This window comes from Perissodus microlepis, chromosome 14, assembly GCF_051167445.1.
Source record: "Perissodus microlepis isolate ML-2025 ecotype Zambia chromosome 14, ASM5116744v1, whole genome shotgun sequence".
In the NCBI taxonomy this organism is placed as follows: Eukaryota; Metazoa; Chordata; class Actinopteri; order Cichliformes; family Cichlidae; genus Perissodus; species Perissodus microlepis.
The window spans coordinates 12,312,887-12,327,232 of NC_140474.1; the positions used below are offsets into that span (position 1 = coordinate 12,312,887).

The 14,346-nt window shown below is 40.3% G+C and overlaps 1 protein-coding gene across 1 annotated transcript; it reads right to left on the reverse strand.

Annotated features, from left to right (window-relative positions):
• Positions 1-1,319: 1,319 nt before the first annotated feature.
• On the reverse strand, positions 1,320-13,373 carry tsr1 (TSR1 ribosome maturation factor). Its single transcript, XM_084951420.1, has 15 exons — positions 13,196-13,373; positions 10,974-11,073; positions 10,655-10,883; positions 10,132-10,266; positions 9,576-10,027; positions 8,881-9,025; positions 8,317-8,501; positions 4,474-4,682; positions 4,211-4,370; positions 4,004-4,114; positions 3,772-3,904; positions 2,280-2,396; positions 1,967-2,107; positions 1,804-1,878; positions 1,320-1,717 (listed from the first exon to the last, which is right to left on the reverse strand). Exons 1-15 carry the CDS (start codon positions 13,324-13,326, stop codon positions 1,539-1,541), a joined length of 2,502 nt encoding a protein of 833 aa, XP_084807546.1. The 5' UTR covers positions 13,327-13,373; the 3' UTR covers positions 1,320-1,538.
• Between the last annotated feature and the right edge of the window lie 973 nt (positions 13,374-14,346).

Consider the following 14,346-nt stretch of genomic DNA (forward strand, 5'->3'; position numbering starts at 1 on the left):
CGAGGTACTAAATATATGAAGTGTTACCTCAAAACTGTCCAGTGCTCCCACCTTCCCTGGCTCCAAAAATAGTAGGCACATTTGTCTTTCTTGCATTGTCTTTTTTTCAATTTATGTAATTTTTTTTCCACTGTTCTCAAACAAAAATGCACAGGATGAACTTTTTGCCTCCCTCCGTCTTCTTTTCTTGGCTCATGTTCTCCACTTCATCCAAAAGACTTCACCTTCAGGTTTCCCAGACACACTGGCATGCCTTTATGGTGCAATCCCAACAGAGTCCACGGATGAATCATGTTGCTGCAGGCATGCAGGGGCTCAGTTTTTACGATAAATATTGCAATTCATAAATCAGCGGTTTCCGAAGAAAGAAAGTACGGCGAAGGGGAGGACGCAAAAGTGTAGAGCATTTCAGCTTTAGTTTCAAATTAACAGGGGTTATGATCTGTGTGTGTGTGTTGACTAGAACTGAAAAGAAGGCTACAGGTCAGGCCAAGACCACCATGAAGAGCCAAACTGCCAGAGTGTGTGTGTGTGTGTGTGTGTGTGTGTGTAGGGGGGGGGGGGGGGGGGGGGGGGCTAAACGTTGCTGGTAGGAGGCAAAGTCTTATCAGTGCTTTTATTTTTGAGTGCTCATACAATGTCATGCACTCGATTCGTAAATTACATCAGGGAATTATCATGTACAGGAAAGTGTAGCAAGAGTGAATTTTGCGGAGATCAATTTGTATTCAACCTTTTGGCTTCTCACTCATGTAATAGTGGCAATGCCATGCATTTCAAAATGGTTTAAATGGTTTTCATCTTCTATTTTGCACCATTGTTGTTTCACTCGGTGCTAAAATTCAAGTCATTTATTAGTTCTTCAGCCTATATTTTTTAAGTAAACTATACTGAGGCATGTGTATGATAAAAGATAACATAAATAACGCTCGAAGCTGCGATTTTTCCAAATCTTAAACAGCATTTCATTAAGCGATTACAGAAAATAACTTTTCCTTAAAAGTGCGACTTGGGAGTTCTCTTTCCATGATTAAAGTTCCTCACGTATCTCGGTCATTATCGATACATAATTTCGTCCTAGCTTTCTACATTTTAATGTGCGTAGGCATTAAGCCACACATGCATGACTTCAAAGAGTTGCCCATGTAATGAGCTCGATACATGCCTAATGTTAAATTACTGAACTCACCCAGTCGTCGTGGTACCAGCTCTCAGATTTGTTTAATCATAAAGCACTCAGTGCAACTCAACTATTTGTTTAGAGGCAGTGACTCAAATCTTTTTTACCCATTTAGGAAAAAAGAAAAAGTGAGATGCTCTACAAACACGTAGGAAGCTTTATTAATACTTATCCATTCCTGCCATCTAGTGGTCAAAACAAACTCTGCAGCATGTTTGAGGCTTGGATGCAAAATGGAACAAGATAACTTAACTTTGGATCAAAATAGATTTATTTAATACGCATTCCACTTTTTGAAAGTGTCCTGAAACCACTTGGATGTTTCTGTTATTACATGGCTTGTCATTCTGTCCCTCCACTATTCCATATCCAAGTCTTCCATTTCCACAGTGCCTTCTCTCTTCACCCAAGTTAAAGGCGCGGGCACATAGGGGTCATACGTCCACCGAGGATACACTCTCTTGTACAAATTCATCAGCACAGTGTCTTGAGAGCGTAGCTGATTGTCAAACACGCATTTCATGTGACCATGTGTTCCTGAAAGATAAGAAATGGCAGTGAGAATCCACAGCAAATAAGGCACAGAGACACAGACACAGGGTTTTATTCTTAAATTTTCTCACCTAAGGCCTCCTTGATGTGACCTCTCCGACCCCATTTTGTTCGCAGCTCCACTGGCTTGAACCACATGATATCATCTGTAAAAGAAAGTCAAGAAAATTTTAATGAAAAATAAGGAATTATGTCTGCAGTGACAGTAATAACAGTATGAGAACGTCCTCTCACCCCTGTTAAAGAACATGTAACGAACAACAGCAGAGCGCCTGTTAATTTTGAATGGGTGTCCACTCAGAACAATCCTCTTCAGCACAACACGCTGAGGGTCACAACTGAGCAGACTGCCTGTAGCCACAAGGTCCTGGATGCCTAGAAAGACACAGTAAGAAGAACACGTGCTCAAAGGCCAGTACAGAATTTGCTTAAGTGGATAATTAATCAAAACCACCAACAGGATGAATGGTCTAAAGTTTAACTTGAGGGCAGCCAGGCCACTAATTCAATTTACTTATGTTGACGTAAACAGGACTTTCCATCTCACCATCATTCCTTTGCTTAAAAAGCAGGACTCCTGAAGGGGGGAAGGTGATGGGGGCATACAGTGACACTACAGTAGGGGCATCTGGTCTGAGGAAGCGCTCCATCTTATGCTTGTCAGCTAGAAAAAAAGGTGGAGAAAAAAAAAAGATTTTATTATTAATATTAATAATAATAATAATAATAATAATAATAATATATCCAACAGATATCTTGTTTCCAGAAGTAGCTTTTAAGATCATTATACTAATAAAGTAACTTGATTAACAGTTCTTGTTTTGTAAAGAACCAAAAGTCAACCTTACATGGTGGAAAGACATTTTTCAGTTTCTGATTTTTTCAGCTTAAGATCGACACATCTTAATTAAAATGTCAATAATAATAATAATAATAATAATAATAATAATAATGAAAAGGTTATTTTAATAATAAAAAGGTTAAGTTTATGTTTTTTACTGGATGATACCTTATTATACATTTTTTTCAAAAGAACACAGCTTAGCATTATAACAACAAATATTACAGTAATAGCACTCCCGTAATGCAAATGCATAGAGGTGGTTCTGTTTAAGGACACCGTCTCAACATCATAAAAAAAAAATGAAGTGGTACAATGAACCCACCGAGTTCCAGGTGACCCATCATCACTAAATTCGTGAAATAATAGATCCTAGATTAGCACTAGGTGTGTTTCAATATTACAAGATTTACTTGTAATATGAACCAGATGTTAAAACACTGCATTTAGTCTGCATCTTGGCTGGTTATGATATCTGATTTTTTTTTTCTTTTTTTAACAGATTTTTGCCCTCAACTGCAGTAAGTTACAGGAACTTCTCTCAGTGAAACAAGTGAAAATAAAGTGCTCTGCTTTTGCAAAGAGGCAAATATAAGTAACTCAAAACGAGCTGCTGTACATCCACCTTTATCTGACATATTTTACCTTGCCAAACAGAAGCAGGTACAACATATTTATATAACAAAGCAAATGTCAGGTTCTTGTATAATTTTCAAGTGTTTATAAACTCACCAGATAACAGGATATCCTTTTCTCTCATCTCCATAATTTTCGTCATAACTGGTCGGATCTTTTGCTCATACCGAGGCTGCTAGCTTGCGGCTAGCTCTAAACTCTGGATAGTTTTCGCTTTAACCACGTTACTTTGTTAGCTTATTTAAAATGTCCATGTTCAGCTCGGTGAGGGCAATTTAACTGTTTGATTTGGTTTGTTGTTACAAACATTATCGCGGTTTGTGACTTAGTTTGGCAAGCTTTATCTCTTCTTGATAGCTATAGCCAAGCAATAAACGATATGTTAGTTAGACTGATCAGTCAGTTACCGGTCAGTCAAGAATGCAGGAAGTTGGACGTTACAAGCCCTTAGCCCTGAATTGATACATCTCTGGCAATGTGTTTGATTTAAGTTTGTTTATGCAGGATCACTGCTGCCGTTTGTTCTGATGAATGTACTGGATGAATTCAGCAGGTTTTCTACCTGATGTGTGCTGAGAGAAGATGGGAGAGGCTCGGAATCTCCGAAATCCACAATGGAACACAAGCTCCTCTTTAGATTTGATCGGTTCTGTGTTGCTGGGGTGTCTCCGCACCAAAACATGCGTGACTGACATCTATGCACAGAAGAAAAAACACATGAGGTCAGCAAAAATTATTCTGTGTAGCTGGTGCAGCTTTTCTTACAAAAAGGAAACATTTTCAGATGTGAATACCTTCTGTTCATGGGGCAAGAGAGACACGAGAACCAGAGGTTTGCCTGACTGGACACTCTCCATCACAGAAAAAGGCACATCAATGATGTGCAGGGTCACATACCAGCCATCCTGAAACGTGGAGGACAGCAGAGTGAGTGAAGCCAAAAATCATGGTTAAACATGAGAGCATTTACAGCTGAAGACAACTACTGTTGTCTACTTTACCATGGCTCCATCCTCCTCAGCTGCAGCCTCAGCCAATATGCGGCGGCGAGTGCGTTCAAAGCTCTGGAACTGGAATATGCGCGAATAGTCGAGGGGCAAGTTTTCCATGGGGTCCCAAGGTGATGAGCGGAAACTTTTTAACCCCCTGTAACGCTGGAACCTGCGAGAACAGGACGGCAACCCAAACAAACAGGAAACAATAAATATTCCATCCCAAAAGGAAATGTAAAAGAAACAAAAAACATAAAAGAAACGCTACTGACCTGATTCTAGCTGGAGTGTCGAGGGGCGTGTCCACCTCATCGGGGAACATTTCATTGGCTCGAGCGTCACGGTAGCGTTTTAGGCCTTCTTCTTCGGCAGCTTCATCCATATGTTCATCATAGCGCTGATCTGCACCCGCTCGCTCTGTGGAGCACACCTCTTCCTCCTCCTCCTCCTCCTCTTCTGAATCACAGCATGAACCTGGGTCCTGGGCAGAGAGGACACAGGACAAATTTAGTACAAGAGGTTTGAACAAAGAATGCAAGCTGCTCTCTGACCATAAACACAACAATCATTGTACTCATTTTTAGTGATCAGTGAAGAAGCTTTGATGCTTTGGCATTTACTAACAGCAAATGCAGTGACAGAGATAACACTATTGGTTAACTCAAGGAAGGAAGGAAGGAAGGTCATGGGCCACAAGGGGAATACGGCTAGCCTCACAGTAGTTTTTGCCACCCAAACAAAATTTTATATGGCCAAATTTCAGCATTATATAGTAGATATAACTCAGATAACAAACAAACTATATTTTCAAATTACAAGACCACTGAAAACATTTTTAAATAACCTTTTACCAGCTATGAGTCTGGCTCCCTCTTTTTAAAACCCTGAGCTTCTAATCCTAATATACTGAGTTAAACAAGTGTCCTGGGTAGGGATGGGCGATATATTGAATATACTTCATGTATCAAAAGGTTTTCCACGTACGATGGTTAAAATGGGTCTATCGGAACCATTGAGTATAAACTGCCCTGGCAATATTAAGCTTTTAAGAGTTTTTTTTGGAGCGACTGCATGACTAATCCTCCCTCCAAAGCAGAAGGTTTTCTGCACGGCACACTGCGCTGAGCATGCATGTTTATATTCTACCTGATAAGAAAAAATATGGTGACAGCCGGAGTTTCAGACGAGGAAGTGAATGAGACTGTAACTGAAGACGAGTCAGACGAGCTAGTTCCAAAGAGAAACGTTTACTGGCAGTGGTTTGGTTTTCAAAAGGAGCATGTCAAACAAAATGCCATAATTTGCAAAACATGGCATAAAACCATTGCCACAAAAGGTCGCAGCACCACAAATTTATTCCACCACCTGAGAAGTCATCCATTGCAAAATGAGGAATGTTTTAAAGTCCGCATGTCAACATCTCCCCACACACCACAGAAAACTTTAAATAAACCAGCCATGAAGCAGATGACACTGGCGTCTTCGTTTGCCAAAGCGATCCCATACGACAGCGGTCCCCAACCTTTTTTGCGCCACGGACCGGTTTATGCCCGACAATATTTTCACGGACCGGCCTTTAAGGTGTTGCGGATAAATACAACAAAATAAAACTAGTACCGGTACCGAAAAAAAGAAGATTTATTCATAACACACGTGAAAAGACCCAGGAAAACCGAGTTAACGATAAAAACGATAACAAAATAACGCCGAAAACCGATAAAAACCCTGAAAACCATACATTTCACACCTGAGCCTCAACTCTCGCGGCCCGGCACCAAACGACTCACGGACCGGTACCGGTCCGAGGCCCGGGGGTTGGGGACCGCTGCCATACGACAAAAAAAAGGTCTGTGTTGACCACAGACAGTGACCGTATGAATGATATATATGGTTGAATATAACATTTGTTTTTGGAGGCTAGTTAAACATATCGTGATATATATCATATATCACGATATAGCCATAAAAAAAAAAAAAAAAAAAATCGCCCATCCTTACTCCTGGATAACGTTCTCTTGCTGTAATGTACAATATTGTTGTCCTACTATTACAAAACACTTACTTTGTTAGTTGCTGCCAGTATTAACAATAACCAGACAAATGGCAGGAAAACAAATTACATCAAAACAATCCTAATTATAGAAAATATTTATGTAACATAACCAACAACTCCACCACAATAAACAAACAGCACTGAGGGGCCTTGTATGTGTGCATGGGATAAGTAATGGCCCGAATTCAAACTATGGGAATCCCTGCTTTGCATACATTTGAATTCGGTGTGTTATGTAACGACACTCCAGTGCGAGACATCCACTCTTAAAACAATATCTAGAAATTGAGCATCCAAGGGCAACATATTTGGATAAGGAAATGAATCATCAAAGAAGACATGCTTTGCTGTGCTCCCTTGGCTGGCAAATTACAGGAGAAGCCAGACGCAAGAGCGGAAAGCTCTCAGCATGCGGCTGATTCGCAACCTTTCCAACATCCTTGCTGCAATAGTAAAAATAATCATTATCATTTGAAGTACCCTTTCCACTATTGTTACCTTCGTCTAGATACGTATGCCTGTGCGCTAACCTTGACATCAAATGCATGCTAATAACAATCACAGATCGTAATGAACCTGTTGCATAAGGAAAGTTTCCCTGACTTCTTTTCAAGCGGAGTGGGAAATAAATAAATGGCCAACCCCTCCCTTCGTCCAGACAGGAAGTTCTGTTCAAAAGACAGGAAGACAGGAGGCTTCTCTTGGGATTCCTGCTCCAAACACTATTGTTGTGGTGAGCAGCCTGGCACTACACGCCAGAGTCAGACACTGAGAAAATAAACAGTGCCTCTCAGCAGTGAGGTGCACTGCCTGTGGGTCACGTATGCACCGCTTCAGCCCCGGAACCGCCAACACTTTATTGCTTCTTCACAAATTACCATCCTCATCATCCTCCACAGGACTGCACCGCCTGACCTTAGCTACACTGTTGCTATGACAACACGACCCCGCGCAACAAAATAACCATAAAAGGTATGTTCTGGCTGAACTTCTGGTCAAACTACTAAATGAGAAATGAAAGAAAAATTCCAAATATAACAACATTTGTACAATCCCTGACACACGAACCCTCTACATCATCCATACTATAATGAAAAACCTGCTGTAATCAAGTCATCTGAATCCTGTAGTGAGTCTCTGGTATTTTCCATGGAAAGCGTTGTTATCTAAGTAATTGGTAACTTACTGTACCTTGTTTTGCAGTAAAATGCTGTTAAACGTTTTATTAAATACGATACTACGGACTAAGGGCTTTTCTGAATTATTCAATTTTAGCATGTAAGCACGCTTTATTATTCTTACCACAGTGGTAAATTATCCAGCTTTGATTTTTGGTGGTGCGCCCACAGGTAGGCAGACTCGTGTGTTGTTGTTTTTTTAGTCTGAGCCTACTCAGGCCTCATGGCTTGAAACAGAGCACTTCTTCAATCATGGCGTGTCCACCCCAAGTTAGGAACCTGCCCCATTGAGAGCAGTTCAAGTATCTTTAAATCTTGCTCACAAGTCAGGGAAGAATTGAGCAAGAGGTTGAAAGATGATTAGTGCAGTATCTGCACTGAAACAGACTGCTGTTACGAAGAGAGCTAAGCAGGAAGGCAAAGCTGTAGTTACTGAAACAGTAAGAACAAGGATACAGGCACGGGAAATTAGTTTCCTCCAAAGGGGGTCTCAGCCTTAAAGATGGGGTGAAAAGCAGAGTCACTCACAGTCGTGCTGCTTCTCCCCTGCATTGAAAAGAGCTAGTTGACATGGTGAGGGCATGAGCCTAGGATATCTCCTGCATGCTTCCTAGGTGAGTTGAATGTCCAACCCAGGAAGAGACCAAGGTAGACTGAGGACAAGCTGGACAGACTACATCTTGGCTGGCTTGGGAACGCCTCGTTAACAAACCAGTAGACCTCAAGACCTGGCTAGACAGACGAGCTGGCTAAACAAAGAGATGTCTCAGCATCTCTGCTTAGATTATAAAAAAAGGAAAATTTAAACTGATACTTGCATTTTATTTATCTTCTGCTTCACTGTGTCATTAAAGACTTATGTCAAAATTACTTTAAATGTGTACCTGAGAGTCAGTCTCCCCATCCTCTTTATCCATGGCTTCATCCATCATGTCATCATCATCATCGTTGTCACTACTTTCTTCATCCATGTCGCCATTCTCCTCCTCACCTTCATCAACAATCCACGTGGCCTGATAGTCTGATGTTCCTTTAGGGACCTTCATTACACGTTTTTTCTTCCTGGCTTCTAAAGAGAGAAACATCAAAAAAAAAAAAAACTTTGAATCCTGTGTTTTCCTGGCACGATAAACTGTATACTCTTGCATCAAGAAAAGCACATTACTCATTTCTATTTACTAGAAATGACTGAATTACTTCAGCTATGTGTAACCATCCAAATTTTTACTGTACATCAATAACATTATAGCAAAGTCTTTGTTTAACTGGTTTGTTGTGTCTATTAAACTGTCAATTAAGTTATATATATTTACATCAGTCAGACAGTTTCCCACTACTTGAAAGTATAAAGTGATATAGTTGTAACTTCAAATCAAGTGTGACTGTCATTTTGTATCTTAGTCATCATCATTTTCTGAGAGCATTATCTATAAATTCTGTTTCTTCACCTTCAGCTTCCAGCAGTTCTGATTCTGTTGGCCATGTCTGCTCTCCGTCCATGGGATCCACCTCAGCCTCTGCCTGCAGACTCTCCCTGTTGGATGGGTCCGCTTTCATGAGCACCCTCACAGGGGCCTCATTTTCACCTCCATCCTGTGGGAAACGCAAATGAGCAGGTAAATGTGACCCATATCAACTAAACTAGATGCACTAACACGCCAAAACAATTAAAGGTGTTAAAATCTCACTTTGCATTTAAACCAACTGACCACCATTCATTATATTCACTTTGAATTAGTTTTAATGGTTAAAAACAGCGTGGGGAAAATGCACAGAGTTTTAGCAGGGGTACATTCCAATTGTTATGCAAAGGTAATATTACATTGATAAAAACAGATGCTGACAGTTGTAATGGATTACCTAACTTAAACAGGTTTCCATGCTTCAAGTTTGGAGCTATGCTTTGTATAGAGTGTGGAAAATGCATGCCTGAGTCCACAAGTGAGAAACAAATATCCATAATACAACTTATCAAAAAAGTCCAAAGCTAGGTAAAATTCCCCCCCAAAAATTTTAATTTTGGTGATGCAGTAGAGCAATAAATGAAGTCATTTATATAATTTATTGTTTAATAAAGTATACGCTATCAGGTCTGCATGTACATTTGCCAAGTTAAAGTATTAAAAAAAGCAGCAACACCTACCTGCATGTCAACATCTCCTCCTTTGCTCGGCTTCAGTGGTCTGGACACTGTTAAGTTCAGAGGAAGAGGGTCTTTTGGGGCATCAATCTGGCTGAGCTGAAAATCACCATGACCACTGATGTGTACCAGTCTGTCAACCCGCAGAGGGCGGCCACGGACATACCCGGACACACAGAGTGTGCCCAGGCCAGTGGCTCCACTTGTACTATCAACAGGGTTGTTGGGTGTAAAAGTGACATGTTGAGCAATGAGATGTGACCGTTTGGAGCGGAAACCCAACTTTCTCTGTCTCTGAGTCCCCAGGTGTCTGAGAAGTAGTGTGGCATCTTGTTCGGAGTCCAGAGGGAAGAGACGAGCATCAGGAAAACGGGCCTCTGTGATCTTTGACAAAGCTCTTCTGGACTCAACCCTCTTCTTCACAGGGAGCTCGGACACACCCTGACACACCAGTGCTATGTAGGTTGAATATGGGAGAGAGACAAGGGCTTAGTAGAGGCACATCAGAAACAAAGTCAATTAAATTTAAAAAAAGAAAGAAAGAAAGATTTATAATTACCATAGCTGGGGAGACCCTGAGCAAAGATGCAAGAGAGACAATAGTCTCCATAGGTGTCCCAGCCTTCAGTAGAATCCAACACAAATACAAGGCTATCTGCAATCTTTGTCACATCCAGTAGGGAGTGCATGTCAGCTATAAAAAGAGATTACAGAAGTGTTAAAGACACATACACAAAAAAAACTAGTACATTTTTAAAATATTTGTTTTAGAATGTCATTTACTGAACACAACATCAATTTTACAACACAAAATATAAATAGATAAAAAAAAAATCCTATCTAAAGTACAGTAACATATCTGACTTAACTTCTTATTCTTCTATGGTATTCTACAGTATGTCACAAGTGTGTCAGCATTACCAGGGATGTTTACTTATTCAATGAACAAAATTCTCAAATTGTAATGTCTTTTACATTTGATAAACTAAAATTACATCAATAGATATCACAGAAGCAACACTATTTGTGCTTCTGGCTCACTTTTTTTTTTTTCCAAAGGAAATCTCTTTTCTAATGCTTACCTGTACTCTGACTTAGAAAGGTGAACCTCTGTTTAAAACGAGGCAGAATCAGCCCAAAACTGTCACTGACACCACTGATGCACCGGTCATGATGTACAATGCCCCCAGCGCCTTCTCCACGAAGCAGCTTAGTGATGGCTCCAGCATCGGCTTGAGCATGTAGGGACACCACAACAACCAAATGAGGAGGACCATCCCTGCTGCCAAGACGTCGCTTTTCTGTCAGGACCTGGGAAGAAAGAAAGAAACTCAAGCAACTCCAGATTCTGTACATTAAGAATTTAAGAACAGCGATCCATCATGTGATATTTTAAATTACCATGTCTTTCTTATTCTTGCGCAGCTGGTTGGCTTTGTGCCTTCTGTCCATCTTCTTTTGCTCCTTCCTCTGTTTTTTGGTAAGGACTGTCACTGACACTCTGCCTGTGAGACATTGCAACACAAGTTATTTATTAATTTATGCAATGTGTATAGTATTCTTTTAATATAGGCCTTACTACAACCCACAACCTTGCTGCTTAGAAAGAGCTTCTATTCTAACACACACATATGGATCATGCTCCACTCTGCTGCACAATGTTAAAGCAGCTGAAGTCTAAGATGTCAGTAAATCTCTGCAAATACAAGAATAGTGTGTGAACATCGGCCGTTTGATTTTTACAATATCTTTGCTGCTTTAAAACATATGCTGGCAAGGCAACCAATCAAAAACACCTGCAGAATGAAGTTCAAGTCAACACAACAGCGCAGCTGTTGCAGCAGACAAAGCTTCCCCGCCCCCAGAGGGTCATGCTGATATAAATAAAGTGAGCAAAAGACCACACATTAGACAACTGGACTAAAATTTATATGCACAGTACTGATTTGTTTCATAGTCAATGAATTCAGTAGAAATGGCACTATGCTTTGTTAGAACATTTTCTTTTTTACAGCTATGTGTCAAACCTTATATAACAAGAGATAAAGCAGACTCTATAGACAAGAAACAGTCATTTTTGTTCCAAGAGTTTTCTGGTTTTCATTTGTATCCCACTTGTAGTTGAAACTGATATGCTGGTTTCACCAGGAGCCCCCAGAAAATTGCTGTTGTCCCCGCTGGCTAAAGTCTGCAGACAAGACTGTAGTGCTATACTCTGATAATCCAATAAAATGATTACTTACATTAAACAGTCCACTTAAATTCTTGTTTAGCTTTTAAAGCCAATTGCCATCTGTCAAATATGCATTACTGCAGATGTAACTGATAAAACATATTACAATACAGACTGTACAATGACTGACATTTACCATTTAGTATTAGTACGCATGTGCATCAGTGAATGAATAATAATGAATTTCATATTGAAGACAAATTATGAACAAATCCATACTCATAATAATCATAAATATCAATTAACTGAAATAATTTTTCATTATGTTGTTCTGTTTATGTTAAACTATTTTTACTATCCAACTTTGATACCACTGCAGTACATACAAGCATCAATGAACAACGAGACGAACATTCCTTTGTTGTTCTTAACTACCACACTGCCTTATATGTGAATATATTTTTCCAGTTTGAGACTGGGGTTTATTTATACCTGATATATTGATGAATGACACATCACTGCTAAGGTCTGACAGCATATATGATGTTGAATAACAGCACAAGCCGGCTGGATGATTATCCATCAGCCATAATACATAAGGTCTTTTAGCTTATCGAAGAAAAACATTTATTCTCACACATTAGTGGAGCGCCCTCTGTTGGAATCCAGTTTAACTGCAGCGCAGACACTTCACAGTCATTTAAATCAACATTCCTGGCTTTTATTGAGCAGTGGGGGTTATTGTGTGTACTCTTCAGGGCACGATTGCGTCATCTGGCTGTATGTTAATCACGTGTGCTCAAATAATTTTTTATTAAAGTGTCCACGTTACTTTGTATCTCAGACATTCCAATAAATGTAAAATGCCGACAAATTCACTAATCCACAAAATTTAGGTTTGTTTACAGATATAAGACTTTTGCCTGAATATATTTGTTTAAGCTACAAGGTGTCCAAATGTGTTTGTGTACTGCTTTACGCTGAATGAAATGAAATGAACATTAAATTATAGCATAAACTATCATTGCTGTACTGCTTGACATGTAGTGTTACTATCTGACGATCATTCAAATCACGTGTAAAACGTGTACAAGTCGGAATGTGAACTTGAATTTAAATAGAACAAAAATGTTTTTAATGATAAACTTTCTCGGTGTAATACAGAGTGTTAAGTCCTCTGATTTTCCAGTAACTGGATATCTGGAAGACCCCCGGACCACGTTTAAATGGCTGAAGCTCATTGGCAAACTCCAGTTAAACACCAAACGAGGCTCGCAAGCGAATACAGACTTTCACTAAATACCTTTAAAAGAAAAGTGCTACGATATAAGATACTGTACTGAAAGGATTGAGCACTTAAAGCCCAACACGTGTACTTGCAGAAGCAACCGCTACATGCTAACAACACACATGTAAGCCCCAAGTTTAACGCTGTGCAGCTGGACGCGACTTGCCTTTGTTTTCCCTTTCAATTTCTCCTTTCGTCCGGTGCTTGCCATGTTTGTGTCCTTTATTTTTTTGTTTGTATATGCCGGGTCTGTGGCCCTGTTGTTTTTCCCCATCAGCAGCCATTTCCACCATGTGGGTATGTCAGCTAATTTACTTCCGCACTTGCAGCAACGTCACGATAGGGACGTGTCTTCCGGAAAGCTTTTCTTCAAAATAAAAGCTTGGATAAGCATTATTTGAACTTGCTTTGATAGTGTTGATGAAGAGGTGTAAAGGAGGTCAAAAGGAGCTGCTCTGTGCCTCGGTGGATGGAAGAAAGCATATGACAGGGTTCCAAGAGGGGAACTGCGGTACTGTATGAGGGAGTCAAGAGTGACAGAGAAATATGTGAGGCTGATGCATGACATGTATAAGGCCAGTGCAATGACTGTCACTAGATCAGACTCAGCCAGTGGTGAGATGTGCAGTACCACACCTCACCACTGCAGAGCTTCAAATGAGTGCAGCGTGGGATTACATCAGGCTCTGAGCACCTTCTTGTGTGCAGTGGTGATGGACAGGTTGATATATGGGGTCAGGCAGGAGTTTCTGTGGACTGCAGTGTTTACAGATGATGGTGTGATCTCTTGTGAGAGTAGTGAGGAAGAGAAAGAAAGCCTAAGAGGTGGAGGTATGCTCTGAAGAGAAGTGGAGTGAAAAGTAGAAGCAAGACAGAGTACATGTGGAATGAGGAATGAGGGGGAGACGGGTGTAACAGTGAAAGTGCAAGAAATAGATGTTATGAAGGTGGATAAGTTTAAATATCTGGGATCAACCACCAAAAGCAACAGATGGTCCACAAAGAGTGGTGAAAAAGTGAGTGCAGGCAGTGTCAGGGGTGATTTGTGACAGAAGGATGGCAGCAAAAGAGGGAAAGTTTACAAGATGGTATTGAGATCTGCTATGATGTATGGTCTGGAGAGAGTGGGACTAATAAAAAGACAGGAGGCTAAGCTGGAAGTGGCAGGGCTGAAGATATTAAGATTTTTAACGAGAGTGAGCAGGATTGAGTGGCAAGGATTAGAAATGAGCATATGAATCTTTCCTTTTTAAGAAACCTGGGCTGGATCATGTCCCTTAGCTATTGTGCTATAGCCTCAGGCTTGCGGGGGA

Excerpts from the sequence above, each read along its gene's own strand:
- tsr1 (XM_084951420.1), bottom strand. The coding sequence starts at position 13,326 with ATGGTGGAAATGGCTGCTGATGGGGAAAAACAACAGGGCCACAGACCC. Across the intron at positions 2,108-2,279 it reads TTTTAAGCAAAGGAATGATG|GCATCCAGGACCTTGTGGCT; the intron begins GTGAGATGGAAA and ends GTGTCTTTCTAG. Across the intron at positions 1,718-1,803 it reads TCACATCAAGGAGGCCTTAG|GAACACATGGTCACATGAAA; the intron begins GTGAGAAAATTT and ends CTTATCTTTCAG.